This window comes from Varroa destructor, unplaced genomic scaffold (genome assembly GCF_002443255.2).
Source record: "Varroa destructor unplaced genomic scaffold, Vdes_3.0 BEIS01000007.1, whole genome shotgun sequence".
Taxonomy (NCBI): Eukaryota; Metazoa; Arthropoda; class Arachnida; order Mesostigmata; family Varroidae; genus Varroa; species Varroa destructor.
The window spans coordinates 30,581,954-30,606,889 of NW_019211460.1; the positions used below are offsets into that span (position 1 = coordinate 30,581,954).

Sequence of the window (24,936 nt, forward strand, 5' to 3'; positions counted from 1 at the left end):
ATTTTCTAAGCCTAAAAAAAAATATATGCACTCAACTAGCAGTTCGATTTATTAATATCAACATTACCTGTCTCTGCTGCACGCACTTGTTTTTGGAATGTGTAGTACGGAACAAGTCGTTAATTCACATCCATTGTATAATGGTAATAGTAATAACTAACCATCTATTTTCGCTACCCTGGCTTGATCACGTTTCTACAAGATGAGAGGTACTCGTAGGTTTACTGCTGATTAAGGCTCAAACCCACAATAACGAACAAACTTGCTTGCTTTACGCTTAGACCAACCTACATCATAGTAGAATCAGCGTCTGTTTCAACTATAAATTTACATTCCAGTCATATTTCGTATTCAACTGCGGGCTTCCGCCTTACCAAAAAAAAAAATATATATATATATATATGTATATATACACACACACATATGTTGTATATATATGGGTGTGTGTTTGTGTGTGTCTTGAACTAAACAATCCGGAATAGTTTGCTATACATAGCTGCAATTAATTGTCTCTACTGACTAGCTTGGGGCCATTCAGAACTACGTAGAAAAATATCAAAATGAAAATTTTATATAAAAAAAAATATATCGATAAGGAAATTCAACGCAATTCACGATTGTTGCTACTGATTGACAATGACAGCTTCGAATAAGTATGTAACGAACCGCATAAGTTACAAACTGAATAATACCTTCGTATCTTCTTCGTATCTTCATTTTAATTGGTTATCAGTGAATCTCGAGAAATGTAGCTCCAGTGATTGCTATCAATTGAAAATTAGGGGGTCCGAAGAATCGGGAGCAAGCTATCTGCATACATTGGATAGTGTTTGAACTTTCGTCAGGTCATTCCATACGTAGACATCGTAAGCTAGCCCAGTGTGATATAGACCAGACTTCCACAACGACTTGCATCCTACTTAGGGAGCATTTGACGACTGGTGCCCGATGTCAACAATAGCAAATGGAGAACCTCACCACATATGTAACGCCAATTGGACGTATAGTTCGACCGTAACGCTAGGGCAAATCATACCAATGCCCTTGAATAGGTAAAGGTGTTGATGTCGAACGGACATGAATTGCTCATTTTCAAGAGAACTACTAGTAACACAATAGCGGTCACGAAAACGTACTATTTCGTACAAGCGGAACACTACGACACTTATGTTTGTACGATGCACAGGGCATTTCGTACGCTAAGAGGTATCTCGATCATTTCGAAATACGACGGGGCAAGTAGATCAACACCGTGTATTCTATCCTAATCCTTTTTCTCTATATAAAAACGTGTACAAATTCGCTGTACATTCGAAACACATTTGTAGCAATTGCAACGCATCTTCCGAGTGGCCCAAAGATATGGCATTTTCTGTTTCGTTGACCTTTGGCATGCAGTGTTGTTGCAAGGGTTTTTGCACTGCGCGTACGATATTGGCTATATTATCATCGATAATAATGAATATATATATATATATATATATATATATATATATATATATATATATATATAATTGGGATAAGTACAATTCGCTTAATAAGTTGCGGCAAAAGTTATCCGACAACGTCCTCATCATCAGTATTTAGGAACTCAACCGGTGGGACCCACGATATCTCTGTCCATATAATTTTTAATACAATAGACAAAGGACTGAGATCCTCTTTGTCCGTTTTTGTTTAAGTACTAAACAGCGCCAAGTACTCAACCTTAAGAATCGTTATTATTGTCTATTATATTCTTATTATTGAATATATTTAAAACAATAGCTCGTCGTTACTGTTCAATGCAACGACATGAAAATATTTTCTGCAGAAAAAATTAATTCAGAAAAATAGGATTCATTTTCGCGTTACACTGTATGTACGCGTGCCATCCCTTGAAACACCATAAAACTTTGTTCACAGTTTATAAACGTTTGAATTGATTCACGCAGACGCGTCTGTCGAGAACATCCCCTTTAGGAGACCGTTTCAGAGCACGTTTCTATATGAGAATCATGTTGAATGCAAGAAATCTGTAGGGTGAATATACATAGATATGCATGTGTGTATGCCACGGTACACACTGCTGGAAAATGGACGCGTAAATCGTAGGAATCACGTCGCCCCGTATTATATTGGCTCAGACAGCTTCAACGAACTCTTGTTTGTCTTTTAGTTACTAAGGTTGTCCTTCACAGGTGTTCTCTAGCTTGAATCGAATCACAACTGCGGTCAGCTGGTGTGGGCTCATCGATGTGTAATGTTCCCGGACTTTCAGAATCTGATTCGTCTGAATCTGACCTCGATTGCGACGCCTGATCTTGATCCTGGTCCGGATCTTGGTCAGTATCTTCGGCAAATGGGGCTGACTCATCAGAAACCCGCGGAGATGCCATCGATGGCATGGACTTCATCCCGAGTAAGCTGCCGGAAGATATCGACGCCATCCACGGAATACAGTCGGAGTATCGGGGCAATCTTGATGGTGCCTGACTCTCCGCATTGGTTACGGTTAATTCAGATGGTCCGCCGGCAAGGAAAGACAGCTGAGGAGATGGAGGGCCTATTGCGATCGTACACGTAGTAGACGCTGGGGTGACTGTGGCAGAAGAAACAGGTGAGGCCGATGAAGTCGAGGTGAGTATCGTTGCCCCTCGACTGGTGAGGTCAGGCGCTGTGGCGAATGTCGGCGTTGCCACTGATGATGCTGTAGGAGCCGATGAGGACGAAATCAAATTCCGTGTTGCTGACGCGGCGAGGTCAACATCGATGAGGGAGAGCGGCAGGCCGTAGTCCAGTAAAGACGATGGAGGAGGCTCCGATCCATCGGATGAATTCAGCTGCGTCAGCGACGCAAAGTTATTTACTGTCAGAGATGTGCTTGATGGTAAGACACCGTGCAACGACATCAAGTGTCGAAGGTCTCTAGCAAAATGTGTTCGCCGGTGGGTTGTTAACTGATGACCGCGTTTACAGCTGAAAAAAGGAAAAATCGAAGAACCAGAAACAAAATAACTTATTATATATAAGTAAGAAAACAAAAAATATAAGTGTATATATATATATATATATATATATATATAATCTTTATTATATTATTTTATATTATATATTATAATAAGATGCTATTTGGTCCAATCTATTTAGATGGGCATGGCTTGAAGTACCTTAACTTAAAGGCAATATGCATGCATATATAGACTTGCATTAATATTACCCTTGCAAATTTTCGTAAACCGAGCTCACACGCTGCTACGAGTGCGACACCGAAAACATGTTTAGCGCTATGTTTACTCTAAACTTACGTTTTTCATCAACAGAAGCCTTTATACGACGATACAGAACTCTCTTTCTTATACTTTACGTCCCCATACGACAGCTGTAACCACGCTTAAACGACCCGGTGGCCGAAACGGTATCGGCCGTTTGCAGTGCTTGCAACATGATTCGTTATCCGATACATTATCTACGTTTACTTGGAATGAAGGAGAATCCTGCACGTTCTCAAAATACTTCCTTCGTCAAGCGGCTGATACAACAGTTGGCTTAAGGGAGACTTTATAGCTAGTTTAACTAGAAAGCTAGCAACTTTACCTCTGCCTAGTATCGGCCAGTGGTAACCGTGATGGCGATAGACACGATGATAACTTCGACCACTTACTCCACTCGAATCTATAGCAGCAGTAGCCAATGAACGAAAGTCAACAAGCCATATTGTACGCGTTGCTTACTCAACTGATCCCTCTGGGTTGACCGACGTAATCAGAGACTTCAACAACATCACATTTCAAATGGCGTAATATCCGCGTCCGTTCAGTGATTATTGAAACGTCGCAGAACTAAGTAATGGCTGACTATATACGAGGTGAGACAATACTCTACTGACAATTTGAAACGTTGGTTATTATACAGCACACATGTATTTATATTACACAAATGTAAAGTAGTTCTAAACCGGCAAAAGTGCCAGCAACTATTGATCGAGATCCTCTGCCAATCCTAGCAAAGGATTCGTCCTATCTGCTGCATGTTTTCTTGTTCATGAGTGCGTGCATCTGTATTTGTGAACATATGTGTCACGTGTGTACGTGCATGTGTACAACTATGTGTTTGTGTGTAAATTACACAAGATTATAATAACGGATCGAATTTGGCTTAATACCGACTGCGTTGATTTGCAATGGCGTGTGTTTACTTGCTTTCTGCATTAGGGCTATCCGAGGATAGATCATGCAGGTCTTGGCTATGGGTCGAAGGCATGTTTCCAACTGAACATCTTATATATTGCTATTGAAAACTGTTCAGCATGACTCTCTTCCGGAGCGATGAAGATGAGCGTAAGATCTAAATTTAAAATTCTGAAGGTTTTTTGTTCGAAAGCGCGTTGGCATCGCAATGAACCGCCTTCGAAGCTAGACCACGCCAAATATAGGTATCTTCCTAGGCAAATTAGTCAGCGCCCTCTGTCTGGGGGTTCAACCATGACAATTTGAATCGAAAGCTGCAGCCATCACGCGAGAAGACATTTCCGGATCCTACCGCGTTTAGCTTCAAGTGCATATCATAGCGTACTTCGAATCTAAACAAGATCTAAACCCTTCCGAAGTCACGAATCCATAACATCTACCCTTTAATTACCGGTGCCTCTCTTAACGATTACTTCCTACTTCTCTAATGTTAACGTTCCAATGAGAGTCTGCGCCTCGTTTAAGAGCTGAAATGTTTTAGGCTTTAGGCTTGCCGTAGCACGTCTCGTTACTAAACCTTACCAGTGAATACAAACTAATGTCTCTAAGCAATAAGTAGCTCAGGTTTTTTAGGGCGAAACTGTTACAGTTCCATCCAGATCCATCGTTCACCGTTTCCGGATACCAATAGACGTGTCTCGTAAATGCCAACTGGAGACCAATATCATCTATGTCAACTGGGTAATATAGCTCCTTTTTTTTAATCGCTACTAAATAACATTAACGGGTCTAATCGATAGCGCGCCGAAATAGATTACTATCAGCATAAAATTTATGACACTGCTTAAGCTTGCGAGCGATGTTACAAACTTCCGAGGCAGCTGACAAGTAGATAAATGAACAAACATTGTTTTTGTGAATTATTGACTTTTATTCGTTGCGAATTTATGTTTCCCAAGGCGCATATATCTAGTAGTGGTGACAAATGGCCACCGACCATTTTTCCCATATATATATGAAGCACATACATGTACCTGCTTCATCTTCGATCAGTGGTAATTTCAAGGGCTAAGGACAATAAACAAATGAATGACCTTCCAAACAAAACCTTCTCAGAAATATACCTTGTGAGTGGTTACATACCTGTATTCGCAAAGGTCACATTTGTAGGGCCGCTCATCTGAATGGCGTTTTAGGTGCTGTTGAAGGTTTGAGCTTTGAGACGATGTGTATGAGCAAAGGTGGCACGCAAACGGCCTTTCTCCTGTATGGACGCGTTGGTGAGTGCGTAGCCAAGATGGCCAAGATGTCGTATAGTCACACTGCTCGCATCTGCATCGACGTAAGAAGATTACAGAATGACAAATGAATAGGACTACTACATATGTTCTGCGTATCGTTAGGTTCGCAGGGAAATAGATGACAGATTCAATATTTGAACTATAGCAGAACGAGCTGCTATATCTAACTTATGACTACTGATGATCGCCTTCATCGTTGTTGCCTGATTTCGTAACAGTTACTGTTGAAGAGCTAAAAACCCCAAGATATTTTATTGAAAGCTTTGCAAGCTGATGTTAATAATTGTCAACATTGATAGCCATATACACCTCCTATACCCGTTATTCCTAGCCTACCCCCCTCGCCCTATCGCTTGGAGACACTGCTGTCATCCTGCATGATGGAACATTTGCTTTAAACCACAATTACGAAAGGCTTCGAAATTTCTCAAATACAGACTGACTCCAGAAGACTCACTTGTATAGGCTTTTCCCTGTATTTTTTAAAGCGCGCGGTCCAGTCCCTTTTGGTCGGCGCTTTCGCGGAATTAACGCTATGAGTTGCTGTTGAAGTTGCTGTGTAGGACCTTCATCGCAGGCTCCGCCGCCGTCACCGCTATTATCTGTAAGGCATGTGATTGAAAAAAAATTAGACCTCATGCTTTGCTGTAGAATCACATTAGGCCGGTGACAGCTGGTGGAACAGGGCTATATTTTCATTTTAGGCCAGGCCGTACATCGCAAGTTTCAACGCTAAAGAGAGTTCGCATGTTAAGTTATAAAGCTGGCACTAGTCGTCGAGTCAAAGGTATAAGATTAAATTAAACAAAGTTAAATGTATTACCTGCAACATCACTGTAATCAGTTTACTAACTGGATAACGTCTAAGCGTCAATCTTAATGAATGCAAACGAGAAAAGGAAACAACGGTAACGTGCAATTTGGTAAGACATGCGAGAAAAAGTTCCAGATGGGGGAAGGGGGTGGTGGTGATAAAGTTTTTGGGGTCACATGCTTTGGAATCGGCTGAGTAAACAGGCTAAGGATGCGTGAAATATCGATGATGTCGAAGCAGTATCGGTCCTCATGTGATGAAGTAACGTCTATTTCTGAAATGTGACGAAAAACGTAAAACATTTAAAGGTTGATAGTATAATACATTGCTGATATATTCATCCACATATCTTAATGAAAGATATGCTCAAACGACATCAAGTGTCATCTGAAGTCTGAAATTATTTGACCGACGTGTCGATAACTCGATGCGCGTCCTTCAAACTTAAGGGTCGCTCACAAACACAAGTTCCAGGCAGCTGGGGAAAGTGATCAAGAACGAATCGAACAGTCAGGGCTTTTGATGCACAGGTCTCGCAGGTGCGCCTGTACCTCACATAAACCAAACTGTATTTCGTCGTATTTCGACATTCAAGTAAGTCTTCGATATAGGCTTGACTCCCTTCGTTTCTCTAAGCGCTTTAACAGCCTTTTGTGGCAGTCACAACGAATAAACTGCCTGCTTTGTATGATTGTGCCCACCGCAATTAAAGTTAGTTCGCGCGCGATAGTTCAAACGTATCTCGAATCTGACTTAATAAATGTATCAAGCTATTCATCTGATGAGTCGTTGATGAAGTAACATATCAGGCGATGGTAATTTCTTTATTACTTAGCGCGGATTCTACATGAAAGTTATCATCTCTTACGATAGTTGTCTTCAGCGTTGCCAGCGGCTCTGCTGTAGCTATCATATCTTTGTATCAATATAAGCGTGATATGCGTATCATTTCTTAAGTACAGCACTGTATCGGAGAGAAGATAAAGCTTGCTAGGTTGTAGTTTACTAGTTGCTAACGTTTCTAGAAGTCAATAAATACCGCAGAGACATAATTAGTTAATCTTAGCGAGAGGGCGTGAATCTTGAAGGAGTGAATATTCGGATGAAAAATGCACGCTCGTCCTTTCTTCAAGGGACGTCCTAACGACGCATATGTATTTCGACCGGTCTAGGAAGTTCATAACTCACTGTTGAAGTCACGCACGTAGTGAACCATGGTGGATAAGTCTTTGTCTAGACCAACGATCCGATCATATACAATAGAGAAGTTTGACAGACGCTACCTTCGAGCATTTGACTCGACCGGTTTGTTTTTAACTTAGAACAAACAGAAAAACGAAAACACCCCTATAACCTTACCAATTCTATATAACTGTTTGGCAAATCAAAATAAAATAATGCAGTGCTTAATGAAACCGATACGGAGTTATCTATGTGCGAATTTTCTTTCGTTGCATACAAGTTAGACCACTAATGGTGTTACTGAAAAACAAACGTCTGACCTTTCAACTATTTTGTACTTTCATGTTTGAAGTGAAGTAAAAAAACAGTACGCTTATCTTCAGATAGTGCGTTCTCGGTTGCACAAGTTGAAATGTAACTTAGCGACGAACGTAATGACGAATGAGTCATCGGTGTCCATAATAAGCGGCTAAAGTGGAAAAAAAAATCAAACAAAATTTTGTGTGTGCCAAGAGCCCTTGCGCAGCCTCTATATAGTTCCTTTGTATATACGTCGGTGACAATACGTGTTATCGGAAGACACTTACGCTAGTGTGACGGCCAAACTCGTAAGGACACCATTTAATAATCAGCTAGCGCAGGCTAATACATGTTGAAAAAACTTGTCATGAAACCACTTAGGACACCTAGAGATTTTGCGCTGTTAGAGATATCGGTGCATCGAAATGTATAAACATCTACGAGACAAAATTCACTACGTTCCAGTTGTCGTAAGCCTCCCCTTCTTGTATATCTAATTCGTGATCTATAATGAGTCAGTCTCAGGTAGCAAAAGAGACGGTGCGGCCTTCCACGAAATACCACAGCAAGGTTTCCATCTTGTTACGGAGATTATCGAAGGGAAATAAAAACACTAGACACCACTTCGACTACCCGCTACGTGTGGATATAAAATAAAGATCGTAAACAAGCCATTGAAATCTGTCCCGCCGTCTATAACCTATTATAGTCCAATTTAAAAGGATCATTTTTGCTTAAAGATGCCGCACTAATGGCCAAAAATAATTTTCTACCTATATTTTGTTACTCTAAAAATATCGTTGTCGAATGTTTCGTTGTGTCAGTCGTCCGCCTTTGGTTGTGAACTGGAAACTAACTAATCAACCGTTAGGTTATCATAACGATTGTATACATATATCGATGTTTCATCCCATTGACAAGGCATCGTTTGGTGTTTTTGAAATGAGGGTAGCTGCACACGTTATTACAAGCTACTATCATATAGGGGCGAACCTAATAAGCGCGTTCGCAAGATGACAACCCGATCTCAGATCGGCTTTTTGCTTAGCCTTGTTTGTCATACAGCAGTATGGCCTCCCCAGATGGAGAGGCCGTTTATAGTGAGCTGCCGGCGCTTACGTTCGGCCGAACGTGGGCACAATGCATCAGACTTTTATGATGTGTATAATAAACATGCTCACCGAGCTAATCAGTCTATTGGAATGGAGTCCGTAGTGTTGTCGAACCCTTGTCTTGGACGACCGTTCGATCATTAAGGGTCCCTAAGTTTTACGATCTTCTTAGCGAAACGGTATTCGGCTTTCTCAACTAGCGGTACTGGAGGAAGCGCACGGAGAGTAAGTAACTTATCAGTCGATGCATGCGAACTAAGGAACAAGCATTCACTAGAAGTTGGCAAACCAGAGAAGGCCAGACCTCGGTAAATGGCACGCGCACGGTAATGAGTAGGACATCGTTCTGTTATCGAAAACATACGCACGAATAGGACTAGTATCAATTGCAAATCTGTGCTGATATTTTTTCTTGTTTATCTTCGTCTAGCAAATGCATACAGTTGCCTGCTATCTTAAGGGACTAAGTAGTACTCGATGTGCCGCTAACTAATTAAGAACAAATTCAGAGTATACCTATTACTTTTGTTCTTTGCATGTAAAAGTGATCTGTTTAGTTCGTTCCCTATCATAGCCAGTCGTCTCGCCTAAACTGTTTTTAACCAGTCTGTCGTGAGGGTGGCCAGCGTAAAGCCTTTTAATGGGTGTATGGCCCACAATCGACGGTATATCTCGAGCGAGGTTTGCTCCGCGCTCTCGACTGCGTAATCGGGGTTATGGGCACTATGACAAGATGGATGCTTTGCAGCGTGAAGAGCTACTCATAGAGTGCCAGTCATTGTGCCTTATCACATTAGCTTTTTGTCTGAATGTGTTTAGGGCCGTAGAGATAACATGCAGCTGTAAAGTCTGTCGTCTTTATCTAGCTTCGCGGCATACAAACAGACATAGGACAGCGTAAAGTTGGATACTGTGCAATTTCTGTGTCTTGTCCATCTGTGTTTTCCCCGCATGCTACATGCTTGCTTCTTATAACTTTTTCGATCAAAGCTATCCTAGATAAATGAATATCTCGATTAAACGTTATGCTTTCGATCCAAAAGTTAAGATCATGTTCGTTACTATCGAATCTAAAGTTCGCCAACAGCAAAACGTAACCGAGCCACTCCAGTATCGAATTCATTAGTCCTTCATTAGATCATGGGATCGATAAGGAGCAAGGAACCTATATGAATTTCTCTATTAACAGAAATAAATTAAAGCTAACTTCTTAGAACTGCGTCCTGATAGCGCCTAAATCAGTGGTACTGGCTAAAAATAGCAGAAATTCTTGCTTTTGAATAAAAAAAAACCATACGTCGCCAGTAACCAGAGGACAAATGAATTGAGACACTGGGTAGTCCGGAGTCCAATAGGGCGCGACGTATATTTTTGTAACAAGGATCTTCAACGCAGGATACCCTAAGGGCTCCTTATCGAGTGCTACGAAACGAGTTGTTCGAATACGCATCTATAGGCTCGAACGGAAATTATCATCTACAAGGTGAAGTGTATTACGAAATTCTATTTATATTTCACAGGATACGTTAGTTGCGTAACAAAAATAGAAGCGACGTTATGGAACAAGAGGCTCACACTTGTCAGTTTTATAGGTACGTACACTTTTACGTACGTAGAAATACTATGAAGTTTTGTACCATTCTTGCACTCATAGAATGTAAAAGTTTTATTGTTACAGATCTATTCTAAGAGGAATAAGCGATATTTTGTGTGCTCAACAAAATGAGCATTAAGGTAACGAAAGTTTGTGTTTATCCTAATAGGGTCGAGGTGAGTTCGACTGATTTCCGCCAGACCGAGCAAGCTGTTTAGATCCTAGCAGATTCACCGTCACTGACGAAAATTTTAAGTTTATCGTTCTCTTCCTGCGTCTACCCAGTATCCCCGACAGGCTAATGTTAAATTCGAGCTTGATTAGACCTTCTGTGTTACGCCGATCTGCTTCGTAGTTGCTTGGCAATCTATAGAACTCCTGGATTCGTTGCTTGCAGACTACATACGGTTCTGCTACAGTTCGAAATCAAAACCACAGTTTTGAACCAACGAAGGCGTTGATGTCGCTTCGGCCCTTCTAGGCTCCTTGTTGTCTATTAGTACTGCTTAAATAGTCACTTGTTTAAACCGTTCACCTTTGTAATAGAATAACAATTGCAGAGCTGTTGGGTCTAGGGCTTCATTTAAACGGGTGTATGACAAAAGGTCCACTTCACACGTTTTTCTATTAACGGTAAGTAACAACATTGAACTATATGCAAAAGTTTGTTCTTCATAACTCAACACAAAGTATCTACTATACCATAAGATATCCAAAGGCATATTTCAGTGGATTGAGGAACTGCTATCATTGGCTAGCAGTTAGTTGTCCGGCTCGAATTTAATATTTAGAGGATCTCGGTTAAGGAGTATTTCCTAAGTGGATAAATTTTGTTTGGCTAAATTGAGATGGCATATATACCCGTTCGTTTCATAATAATCGTCCGCTGTGCGTTCGGTGAAGCTCAAGGAAGAACGATTCGTAGAAACGTTTAGGCTATGCGGTTTCGTATCACAAATGTGTTTTTGTCTAAATATTCGTACGCTAGACCCTAAGCTTGGCATATGCAAATTGTTTTCACATGCATTTGTTCGTGCAAGTGTTTAGCCTAAATGTCACGCAGAATTATATTTTCGGGTCCTTCGTCTGGTTGGGCATTCCATCAGTGGGCTGGGTGGCAGCACGAAACAAACCGCGTGTCTATGGCCGGATTCGAACCCACGCCATCACGTGTCCTCTAATAGGCAAATGAGCTACCCGCTAGGCTATTGCGGCGACCGTATATTCCTACCCAAGAAGCTGCTGTAGCGACAGCCAATCTAGGTAATAATTTGGTGCTTAATTTTGAAACGTTTACGAATTGCAAGTCATGTGACAAAGCGTTTTGACGTCCCACGTAACACTGACACACGTCGTTGAATATGTACTGCGTGTTTTCGAGTTAAGTTTGTCCCCGTGACGATGCGTTGGTGATATTTTCACCCACTAAACCTTGGGACACATGAAGTGGCCTAGGCTCGAAATTCAAGCATTACTTAATTTCATACTGGCAAGGACCAGCCGTTTAAAGTAGTAATTTTTAGCGACAACAGTAAAAGCCGATGTATATTTCAACACATCTATTTTAGCAAAAGTAACTTTTACCTATTTGTAAGGATTTTTTTAGTATCACCAGTCACTCTCGGGATCAGTACACAGTGAATTTTCAAACCTATCTCGAGCGGAACACTTGCCAAAGACCAATGGTTTTAGACGTATTGCTTGGCCCTACTCAGGCGCGATATTTACTAGGCGACTAAACCTATAGTATACCTGAATGTAGATCCGCGAACATTTTTAGCTATTTTTCTGTAGCGTTTCAATTCTAAAGAGTTATCTGGTTAGAGAATTTACTCGCGCATAGAATTAGCTTCTCAATCCTTTTTCCCCTTCACAGAAGCGTATATATCGGCGTATAAGGAGACAAGATTTGTCGCTTGAGTCCTTTGAAAACTAAGAGCCTCCCTTGCCTCTGTTTAACATTTGCCTAATAATAGTAATAATAGATTACGGCAACGGTGATGACGTCATTAAAGTATTATTATTCAAGGTACGCTGTTCTTACACGACGGTCGCCGTTTGGGGAACCCACTGATATCAGCGCAATGGCTGTCGTGATCATTCTATGAATGTGTGTGAGCTTGTTCATCACCGTATTTCGCCGTTGCATGACGGAGCCGAACGTTGGCTTAAGTTGTTGTTTGAATTTTTCTGCTCGTCGTAACCGACAACTCTACAGCGCGTGCAGATGTCGCTAGTCCCTTGCCTAGATTAGGCCGATCCGTATACCTGTTGTCCGCACGAAAACGCCTATCGACCGCTTTTTTCAGTTTTACCGTAGTTATATGTATATGCGGTTGTGTGCATATATTTTGATAGCAAATGTGTGCTTCCGTGCCTGTTTCATCTCCCGAGTTCGTCTTTATGTTTGCCATTCGCTAATCGTCTTATCGTTTGTCGGCGTCCGCAGACGGGCGTCTTTTATTGCAATGGTACTTCCAACACGGTACTAAGTTGGCGCGTTTAGGTAATAACACCAGTAACCTGCCGGGGTCACTGTTCCTTCGTATAAGGCTAGTAGTAACAGTCAACGATCTGCTATGACTACGACCAGTTGGCCGGTTATGGTGCGAGCCCGTGGCAACCAACTACGCTTTCTTACTAGCGCGTATGCAGCTATTGATGCCGTGTCGCTGCCGGGTGCAGCCTGTACTATCAGTTGGGGTCGATTTTCCCACTTACGATAGGCAGTCTCTGTTCCCTTTTTGGCCGGCACCTCGCGCGTGAGCTTGGAGAAAGCGTTTGTGAGCGTGCTTCTGACCGTCTGTTTGTTGATCCGTCTCTCCACGTTTGGCGGGACCAGGTATTGTGTAAGCAACGACAATAACATTATCCAACGCTTTTCCGTTGCGTAGCTGTTCATTGCTGAGAAGATGCCTGCAAAGTTGGAAGCTTACACGTAGCTAATTGTTGAGGTTTTTTTTTCTTCTGCTGCTGCTGCTGCTGCTGTTCTTCGTTGCCCTGCTATTTCGTCATTGGCGTTGCTTGCTCACTCACCAGCTGTAGCCGTCGTCGCCTGCCAAGCCAAACCTGCGATCCTTGTTTAATCACTTCTTAGTTTTTGCTTCCCTGTATCACGCACACACAAGCGTACAGACCAACGAGAGACCCATGTAGAGCGGCTAGCGTCGAGCACCAACTGAGACTCCGTATGTGATGTGTGCCATTAGCCCGTAGTGTGTGTAGCGAGTACAAGCGTGAATGGATCATAAACGTAAAATCTCGAGTGGTTCCTACCAGCGCTACTGGGAGCCAACCATTCCTCCCTGCCTGTGCGTAAGAACTGTTGCCGTTCGTAGATGGCTCTAGCGTCACTTTGAGGCTGCTGGCCGTTTTGGGAGTCTGTTAGTTCCGCTGTTTCTTCGCAATCATTCCAGCTGCCTAACGCCCGGCTGGTGTCGCGATACCCGTTGGGACATCGATACCAGTAGAGGCACACATTTACACAGAATCCTTCATACGCTACCATCCACCTAAAAGTACGCTTGAAAGGCGAGAGGCGAAAACGCAACTCAATACCAACGACGAGAGCCGCCTGAGTAATAAGCGCCGCCAACCAAGCGTCACCTTTGACGTGCTTGTCGATGTAGATTGGCATATTGGTCAGAAAGGAGCTGGATCGGCAAGTAAAGCAGGCGAAAATACCTAAATAATAAGCTAGTTAAATATTCAAGTAAAAGCGATGGACCTAATTTCGTGTATTAATTGAGCTGTTGACTCATTGATAGATGATGCATTTGTTTACATGTTTCGCAAAATTCTGTCTCTTCCTTTGTTTCCACGTTCGCTCCGATACACTGTTTGCAAAATGCCATACTTTTACCACTGGCTAGTGTGTAGATCTCGTTTGAGGACAGCAAGCCTCGCGTTCGAACGTTTGCCAGAAAGATATTGGACTCCACCTAGAATCCTGCTGTCCACTGGACCCATTTTTCTCCGCTCTCGGTGCTTGTTTCAACTAGCTGCTTTGGCGAAACAGCCGCGCGTTTCCAGGTGCAAAATACTCCACGTTGTCGTATGGTCGTGTTTTTCGTTAGTGTCTGAGCCTTTTCGATGGCGCGGGACCTGCCTTAACCCGGCGCGGCCGACAAAAAGATGCTGCAATAAAGAGCGCGGCCATCGTAATCGTAATGCTAGCGTCGCCCGTCGTCACATGGGATTGGGGCAACAAATTGTCAACGGCGATGGGTATTGGCTATTCGCGCCTGTGCCGGCGATAGCTCCATTGGCCACGACGTTGACCGCAATAACAGCCATCACGCAAAGGTGTTTGGTTGATAATTCAAGCAACGATGCGCCGTCGGGAAACAAGCATTGGGCTGCCGTAAGAGCAGAGTCTCCGGGCAAGTTCGTGGGAGGAACGCTAAATAAGAAACAGACATTGAGCGAGTTAGACAATTGGTCATCTCTAGGGCTCATATAGGGCTAAACGTAGAGACAGCAACAGATAGGTGATTATTTTCTCACAGACGATTAACGGCAATCGTGAAACAACTGGCTACACGAATATTAGGATTACCATAAGGGCCAATAATATAGTAATAAAATTATGGAGGTAGGCCGATTCCACTTCGGGAAGCTCGCGGATAGGACTCTAATGCATCGACAAGTAGCTATAATAATCGTCAGCTACAAGCGGCACTAAGAAATGTTTCAGTCTTAGAAAAAGCTCCAACGTTCGTTATTGAATAGAGACATAAATAAGACGTTGTTTGCGTCGGTAGGCGATTTAATAGTGAAATTTCTATTGGAAGTCGATATTATACAGGTTTCTCTTCGAGAGGCTTAATGTAGATATTAGATAGGGTCGTTTAATTGTTTGGACTTGTTCGCTGACGTGGAAGTGGTACGCATAATAGTTAGGTAGGATTTAGAGTTTTCTTTAAGGGTCCCATTTTAAATAAACAATTGAGCTCCTCTCTTTTTGTTAAGGAGCGTCTCTAGCTCAAAAGAGATCTCACGTACGCAACCACAACTTGGCTCCTATCTATTTACGATTACGCATTCACAATCGTCGCGTCCCGAAAATTGCGGCTAAATGTGGGTTCAACTACGTGGGGTCTTGACGAAACTCTAGTGCTGTCTAGGTCTTGACAAAACATTCCTAGTGTTATTTCGAACTTTCCATTTTTCATTCCGTATTTCAGGCCTGTTTTGCAACTACGCCACCGAGGCTTTAAGATGCAGTTCGAGTAGAACTTCAACACCCATAAACACTTGTAACGAAAAATAACATCCTAGTTTCTCTCTTTGCTTAGTTTTTGTACCAAACCGGATACGGGTTGCGACAGCGCTTTACTTTTGACTAGCTTTAAGGTCTTTAAAATCTGCCCGTCCAGCCATCGGTTGGTTCTTCGATCGGTGTACCTACATATATATATATCCCCTGAAGAGAACATCGGTCAGATGCGGAACATCGAACAAAAAAGATTTGCCTTAATTCGTCCTGAAAGCGCATGTAGTTCAGTCCTTAGATGATCTTTGTAACATGTTTCAGTATTTGACTAAAATTTGAGCCTTTCGTATGCAGGACGTGTACGAAAATTAAACTGGAATATGCAGCTTTTTACTGCTGCTGTTGGTCAGAAGTGCCGAGTAGGTAAATTATTGTACAAACGTATCGCTAGCCACTTCGATATCTCAAAGGAAAATGTACTCGCTATCTACGGAGAAATACCGGTAGCACCCATGCTTATCAGATAGCGATCGTCCTAATCAGATCTATATCGATGATTAGTGACGCGTGTCATCGAACGCGTCTCAGATATCAATCCGATAGGAGAAAATTTCCAAAGAAAACGCAGCGTATTTGTTGTCAATCGTTTGACTCGGAACAGGGCTGGCTCGTCTGCCTTATATTGGTCATTTGAATAGTCACTCACTATCAACTAAATTTGCTATTTTACAATGTTTAATGCAATACCTAGAGTACATAACTTGGCATCAGGAAATGGTCTTTAAGTTAAAAAAAAAAAAAAAAAAAAACAGCCCTCAAAGCCCTTGATGCTTGATGAAGATGTATAGACGAGCAGTTGTCGAAATTGATACGCGGAGAGAGCGAGAGAACTTTAAAATAACATAAACGGAAAACAAATAAAGCGAGCGGACATTCACTCGTTATCGAGTCCTCCTCCTCTTTGTGTCCTTGCTGTGTGATAGTACCCATCCCAGTTTGCTGATGTTATTCTACAGAATATGACGGTTTATCATAATATCATCAGCCTCTATTGGAGTCGTTCAGTATTTCATATATTGCTAGCTACCAAATCCCCGAGCCACCTTAAGCCACCAGGGCGGGACGACTGGCAAGTAGGCGGTGTGTAGGAAAGTCCGATCACAAGTTGACAAAATGAGACAAATCAAACATAACATTGGTCGCAAAAGTGAAGCTGATCCTGGAGATGGTTCAGCAACGGCAACGATATACGTTTCGCCGTTTTTCTATATATATCTCGTCAGCCATGTACATACTGAACAACAACTTTCATTCCGTTTTGATATTAGGAGGAACTATGTCAACTTTGTCCGTCAAAGTCAAAGCCATATTAGAGCTTATATATTTGAAAGACAACCCCGTAGGTTCTTGCTAACCACACTAATTATAGGCCTATAAATGTCTAGCCCGCACGTAACCTCCGATGTCCCTGACGATTACATAGTTTATATAGAATGAATATTTTCAATTTCCTAATCGGAAGGTAGTGAACAGCTATATAATAGAATTATTAACATTCACAAGAAATAGTGATGATGGTTTCATAATTGTTGTTTGCAATTCTTTGGGTAGATTTCAGGTAACGATCAGGTAAAATGTAGGATTATAGCAAGAAAAAAACAAGTAAAGGTCTCACTATACACAAAGACTGGGTAAGCTCCAATGTGATTTTGCTATGCATTTTGATATACCGAAAGCTGAGCCAAAGGAATTCATCAAGTGATATTTTTTACAGTAGATAAAATTCGCCTTATAGGTTTAGATAAGATCGTAATGCCATCATATACGTTCTACGCGTTCTAGCTGTGAAATATGTACAAGTTTCTGGAGTTGCTATATTGAAAGGTAATAATTAAATGAAAAGTTTTAGGATCTTTTTTTCACTGGACCTACTTTTCGGCATTTATTAAAACCCTCGATCTCTAATAATAATCGGGAACGTAAAGACTAACATTTCGCGCACGCTTATAGCCTCGGTGTCTGTTGTAATAGCTCCCTCTATAGCTAAGCATGATGAGCCTTGAAGTTCTGATGTCGACCAGTGAAGCTGCTTCACCTTTGTCCTTTTTGCTCAAAAATTAATAAAGATTACTATGTACTATCCCACTTGCATCTAAGACAAATGCTTCAGGTGACAAGGCTTACTTGGTATCTATATCGTTTAGGCGTTATTCACGCGAGGCTCATAAAGTTTTAGATGTTCACACAGCGATCATACTCGTTTAGGACTTGGCTTCAGGTCATACAGTCACGTTAATGATTCTTAAGCGGCAATAAATAGCAACAACTAATTGTTTCTTCTCCTTTTCTTTTCTTTTTTTTAAATTAGAATGATAATGCAGCTGCGATGCTTGAAGTAACCATTTTAGCACTGTTAACTTAACTTTTCACCTTTTGAAGCTGCTCTCCAAGCATGTGATCCCCTCAAAGCTGACTGGTCATCGTCAGGTAAACTTGAACTGGTTCAATTCCTTGGCTTAGGAAATAAAAGCTCTACAGACGGTAATTTTGTTCCAAAACAAGCGAATCGATAGCGGCTGATAGGCTTTAGCGCGCCAAGGTTTCGAGCTTCCTGTTCGTGTACAAGCGGTATACTTTTGAAAACCCTTGAGGAAAAACTTGGTTTCTTTGCTCAGTGTCTATAAATGTGTGCATTCAAAGCAAAATCCAAACCGATGAAAGTGGCAGAGAGCGATCGAAATGTCTCAACCCCAGACATGATTCTATTGAGGAACAATTCAATAGTCAGGTTTAGTCGACTAGTGAATCCTCGATATGTAATTGCTTACAATTTACTTACTCAAGATTTAACTAGTCTGTTGCTGTTTAAATAAACCGCATCTTTCCTCGTTCATTGATATAAAGCCTCTCTGTAAAACGAAGCAGGAAAGATCGCTTGGTCGATGTTCGCTGATCCCTCCTTGAAAAAAATTTCAAGACGTTAAGCAAACGGCTAGCAATACCACAAACAATAACGCTGATATAATTAACAGCATTTGCCTCTTTTTCTTGCACATAAACCGTGCGCGATTCGCGGGGCTGTCACTGTCGTGTTTATTTTTCGGTGGTGCACGATTTGCCTCTGCTCCAGGCTGTTGCTCTACAATTTTCAACCGTCTTTACGAGCGATTACAAACATACGCATGTGCGATATTTCTGGAGATGAAATACATACGTTCACCGTCACGCTGATACAGTATCACCCGCATCACAGTATCACCGTACAAGAGGTGGAAACTAATAGACCTTTATTCTTCCCCATTTCGATATACAAGCGCGCAGCACTTTTGAATCCTTCAGCTTTCAGCCTCACTTCGCTTTACTTCACTATTGGCCTGAACGTCACTTCTATCCGCTGTTAATCATCGAGAATGTGAGCATGACGTCGAGTTGGCGAGGTAGCCTCTGATGAAGTGCTTCTTAACTGCTCCAAGTGTGTTCCCGTCTGCTGCTTTCCCGTTTCACCTGTGTTCGATCCTCCGCACGACCAGGTCACGACGACTACTTGTCGTCCACGAAGCTTAACGTCCGCATATACTCGAACATAGTTCGTATGAGCACATCTAAGTGTCATTCCGATAGTCATCTCGGGTGGTTTACGCATCGGCAATATTGAAAACCTCCGCGACAGCATTAGCATTAGATTTGAATAGCACCAAATCAACGAAGCTACAATCAGTAACAATCCATAGCTCCGTGTTCCTGGCTTTCTCCTACGCAGCCTCTATCGTTCCGATGCGCGATCGCACCCTTCACGCGAGAGCTTCACCCCCTCTCGTAAAAGTAACAAGCAACTGCTAGTTATAGACAATTAACAATTAGAAAAAGATGAGATCGTTTGTTCTTCTCTTCCTTGGTTAGGTGATAATTAGTACCAATCAATTTGACTAGCAAATCAACTTCCACCGTTTCCGGAACGTGACGGAGTCCCGCGTCGTGGCGTGGATGTCAGCCCGTCAGGTCCGCACCGTTGCGTAGGACCGCATCATTGATGCCAATGAGCTCCACCAGAGCTAGTGTAATCATCTTGTAATTCTTCGCATACTGGAATGAGCGACGGCCAGACGACGCCGCCCGAGGCGGCAGTCGCAACAAAAAAGAGTTTCTCGAACGAATCTCGGTATTTTACGCGCACTGGCCTACATCTTTACATGGTCGTTCCACCACGACGGGAGTAGCAGTCAATAGCTAAGTCAGCCAGCTGACCAAACAGTCAATTTGTCACATCCTCCAGGCGCGTCTTGCCTCTAACTTTTCCTGGGGGTTAACACTCACATAGAACTCAATGTCATTGTTACAAACGCAGATAATCCACGGGGGCAAATACAGTCCCTTTCATTCACATACGTATCATTGCACTGTACTGGCTAGAAGCGGTCAGAAACACACCAATGTTATTCCTCGCTGGCGGCAGATTTGAAACACTACATAACACTACACATGCCCTTGCGTACGCAGTAATTTTCCAAAGGACACCGCAAATCGTCCTCTGCATCATTTTCCGTTGAAAACGAGCTAACTACTATCGTGTATACGTTATACCTAATAGCATAGCTACTCGGTTCTCACGTTTCGCGTTCTCTTGTTGATTGTGTGTGCTGTTACACGACTGTTATTATTCTCGTTATTATTGGTAGTACTGTGATTACTGACACCAGTTGCACAGTCGGACCAGGGCACGAGGAAAAACAAGAACGTAGAAACTGTTACCGCCGCGCACCGATTTACGCCTTGCCGCGTCTAAATGGATGCTTCCGAGTTTTACGTCCGGTATCGCCTGAGCCATCCCGGGTCTGGTCGTTAGGCAGGATCGCGTCGCGCTGATGCCTGCTCCCCTCATGTTTTCGTTCCCCGTACTATCCAGTCAGTGAGCTCTCCGCCCTGCAAACTGGCTGGTGCGCACTCTCTGCGTATGGCGTCTATCCACTTATCGTTCTACCGAGCCTCGCTACGAAGAGCTCTCCATTTGACCTATCGCTCGCAAGCTACGAGCCGCCGTCGCCACGACCTCTGGTCCCAACAGCTGCCGTCGTGTTCTCTACAACCGCCTGTTACTGCGACTGCTGTTCGTAGTCGGCATCGCTGCAATCGTCCTTTCGGTTCGTATGCTCAGCTCTGTCGGTGCGCTTCTCCATGCGTCCGCCCTCAGTTAGCTGGACAGAATGAATCGCGCGGTTGTGAGCGCCTGTGTCCGACTAAACGTCTGTGGCTGTGTGTGCGAACGTACGGCAGCGACCGCCTAAACGACGAAGCAGGCAACAAGAAAGTGTAACCATGCGCCTTCAAGCGTCCGTCCGTGTGTGCGTCTGTATTGATCGTATGTGCCATTGCGTTGCAGTAGCCGGCTGCTCTGGGCAATGAGCGAGTGTCACGGGAGAAAAACTATTCGAAATACTGCTATTATTAAATACTACTTGCTGCTGTAGGCAACCTGTCGCTTCTACTGACTTGGTCAGAGAGACTTCTCGTGGGTTGGGACCACGAATTCAAAGGGGTATCCTCTTCTTCGTTACAAATAACTGTTATAATAGCAAAGATTTTCAATGCTTCGAGTAGCTCTAGTCGTCGTCAACGATGTTAGCGGCGGTAAAGGTGTGGTCGTCGTTGCCGTTAGCATCAGCCGCTGCGCTCATTCCCCTGCATGACGCCTGCGGTGACCATCTCTTCTCGGTCTGTCTGTCATGAGTTACGCTGCCGCTGCCGCCAGAAGCGCCAGTGTCAGCGGCTATTTAGACGGAACAAGGGACGTGGTAAAACGGACTAACGCGACGGACAGCTCTGCCTGCCGCCGCTCCCGCTGGTGCCATTACCACCACTACAATCGCCGCCGACTACGACCACCAGTAGCAGCGGCAGCGACGCCAGCTGCACTGAGGCCGCACACGCCGTTGGGGAGCGACGCGCACAGAGCGAGGAGGACAGAAGCAAGTTGTAGGAGTTGTGGACATACGAAAGGGATAGCTTTTCTCTACCTTTCTATTTTTATTTGTCTCTGTCACCCTCTGATTTCCCTTTCTCTCTATGCCTCCGATGAAAAAGAGGAGTCAATAGGAGCAGACGACGGGAAAGTTCGCCCACAAACAAGAGCGAGAGAGAGAGAGAGAGAGAGAGAGAGAGAGAGACTGGGAATTACTGCCGCTGCGGTCGGGTCGATGTCGACTAAGCGGCACGTAGTTGTAGTACTACCACTAAGTACGTCTACTATCACAGGAATGGTAGTAAGCAGATTTATATATGATTTAGCGGCACTCTCTTGTGTACTGGTGTTGACAAAGCCGGTGCAAGCATCAGCGCCCGCTGCCGGAAGATGGTCGTATCTGAAGATGGATTCGGAAGATGGACCGCTCAGCTCTGAAGGCTGCCAAAAGACCATAGCGCTCAGGGCGAACTCGGCCTAAAACTGTTCTGTCTGTCACACAAAGCAGATTTGGTAGAGGAGCTAGCCAGGACGCTTCCTTCCTCGTGCCGGGTTTCGTATCGCTCCCGCTCACAGTCAAAAGGGTTTGCAAGAGGCAAGGCAACAACGCATGACTATATGGACCGGTGATTAGAAGGGACGCTGCAGAAATAGGAGAGCCATTCAGTCTCCTTCGAGAACCGTTATTCTTCGTGAAGCAGCTGAATACAGTTAATACATTAACCTATTTAGGTACACTAGCTACTTATAAAACAAAAGACATGGTGGTTTAGTCGATATTGGTCAGGACAAAGCAAAGTCCAGGCGTCGGAGTTGAATTGGACACTGCGCCAAATGATCATTCCACCCCAACGACAAAAACTGTGTATAAATCAAAACAAAATTCTACTAAGCTATAAGGCCGACTGCTCTGGAACTGGCTGAAATTAAACTATATACAATACATAGAATTGAGTCTTTGCTTTACCATTCGTTCTTTGCTACATTTTCCCGTCAACAAGAACTTGTTCCATCAGGTAGACATTAAGGTTGATTTTTGCTTTGAGGGCAACTCGACGTATTTCTCGGTCAACAACGTTATCTTTACAGATCCCATCTCGCCTGCGCGTGCCAGTATCAATTATCCGCAGATAGTTGTTTAGACTCGCTGATTTGATTGGGTCGACACGTTAATAATCCCGGTCACTTCCGTTTGGTGCCATCAATCAGCTATTGATATATTTAGTCCCTTGGGGAATACATCGACGCTTACTCTCAACTGAAACATCCCAGCTGCCTCGACTTCAAGCTCGGTTCCCATTGCCTTTTTATCTTTGCTGTGGATTGGGTGCAAAGTTTTCATATGGTTCCGCCATTTTGCTTTGCCCTATTTACCTCATAACTATCACCCACTTGAACCGGACTGAAACAAAACTGGTTGGGTTAGTTTAGCGCAACAGGGGCCCCATGTCAGACAGGATCCAGAAATACATCCTGGCTATGACTGTAAAGGATCATCTAGGGTAGTGATTATCCAACCCAGCCACATTGAGTAAATCTCAGCGGTACTTTCCTCGCGGCGCGTAAAACCGAGAGCGTTCATTTTATCTGCCCAATGTAATTTATTATATTCCTCTTTATACTCTCCATTAGCCGCCATTAATCCATCGGTAAAAACTCGACATCCAGCAAGCGGTAGCCAAGAGCTCGTACCTAATCACGCAAGAGTGGCAAGTATCGCTTTTTGATTATCGCAAGAACTTTTACATTCAGGATTCCGTAGCGTGATGGGGACAGTACCCACGGCCAGACTGACCGCGAGTGCGATACAAGAAGGGATCAGCCGCTCTAGTTAGGCAAATATCTACAAAGTGCTTGTCTGCTCTATGTGCTCTGTCTATCGTTCTAGATAAGCGCGTCACCTACCTGGCACTAGGACCGTGTAAAACCTACTGCCAACGGGAGAAACAACATGACGCAGTAAACAATAGCTCCGTCGCGGTGTCTACAGGCCGCATATGATCTGTTCTATAGCGCGGGTTTTATGCGCGTTGTAGCCATCGGTTCTTCTTTTGCGGCCCAGAGTCCCCACAGGAATCGGCCACTTCAATAGATACTTACGGCCGGATCTCCCCAAACTGGCTTTTCTACACGAAAAGAATCACACTGTTCGTACTTTTCCTGTGCTAGGCCACGATGTACGAATTGTCTGATGTATAGGATCATTACTAGTCTGGTCTGACAGCTCTTACTTAATTGATTTTGAAATATGCAGGTTCCCCGTTCACCTCTGTTTTGGAACATCGAGATCCATTCCGTTTTCGAATTTCTCTGGCCTACTTACATCTTCACGGATACACAGTTACACGCTATCAACAGACGAAGTTTAGATACCGTCTGTAGATATTGCCTTGTCTGTAAGCTAACATTTTAACGACCCTTATCCCAGTCCCTGTGATTGTGTATTTGCTCGAATGTATTCTATGTGTGAGTAAGGTCCTACGACGCCCAATGGACCTATACTATATAGAATAAGCAAAGCCTTAACGCGCGGCCACAGCTATCCCGTCGCCTTGGGCCGTGTCACTTCCAGTCGACAACGCAGTCGCTAACATTTTTTGTGGCAGACTCTCGTGTTAGGTGAAAATTATTGGGGGAGAGGCGTTTTATTGCATGAGCAGTGACGCGGTGATCGCCGACGCAGCCATTGAGATTCGAGGCCTCCACGGGAGTGAAAGCTATTTTGGCGTTAAATAACGTAAAAGAGCACGAAAATGGCAGGAGGTGCCACGAACAAAGTACGCATAAGCAGCTATTAAATCGCGCAGCTCGATAACAGCTGTCACTGCTGATTCCACGGATTGACGTTCTCGAGTTTGGGGCGCTGGAGATAACTTTGAATTGCAAATAAGCATAGACACAGCCCAATGAGCCAATCCGCCAGTCAGATTGGACGGCTCGTAGATGAAAGTATTGTGAGCATTTTGCCGAGAAAACTCATGGACGCCAATGCTGCTCCTAGCTAATTGGTGCTAGCGTCAAAAAGGAACAAAAACGTGCCTTCTTCAGTAATGTAAGGAGGGCAGGATATGTAAGCGGGTAGAAGTAAAAAAAAACATACGACTGCTTGTGAAAAGTGTAATCATTTTCTAGCGTGTTTCCTTGTTAAGAAAAAAAAAAAAAAGTTAAAAAATGTGACATTACAATATGCTATTTGTACTTGCTTGCTTTATCTTTTGCATAGATACACGCTGGCAAGGAATATGTCTGCCTATTGAATCATATGCAGAGAGAACGCACTGATTTGAGATAAC

General features: G+C 43.3%; 1 protein-coding gene and 1 long non-coding RNA gene across 2 annotated transcripts; one reads left to right on the forward strand and one right to left on the reverse strand.

Moving 5' to 3' along the window:
* Positions 1–31: 31 nt before the first annotated feature.
* Positions 32–21,629, reverse strand: LOC111254463 (uncharacterized). Its single transcript, XM_022815330.2, has 4 exons — positions 18,118–21,629; positions 5,928–6,558; positions 5,313–5,501; positions 32–2,958 (listed from the first exon to the last, which is right to left on the reverse strand). Exons 2-4 carry the CDS (start codon positions 6,107–6,109, stop codon positions 2,175–2,177), a joined length of 1,155 nt encoding a protein of 384 aa, XP_022671065.1. The 5' UTR covers positions 6,110–6,558; positions 18,118–21,629; the 3' UTR covers positions 32–2,174.
* Positions 10,249–24,750, forward strand: LOC147754563 (uncharacterized). Its single transcript, XR_015317812.1, has 2 exons — positions 10,249–10,361; positions 17,299–24,750. It is a non-coding gene; the product is annotated as an uncharacterized LOC147754563 (long non-coding RNA).
* The last annotated feature ends 186 nt before the right edge of the window (positions 24,751–24,936 follow it).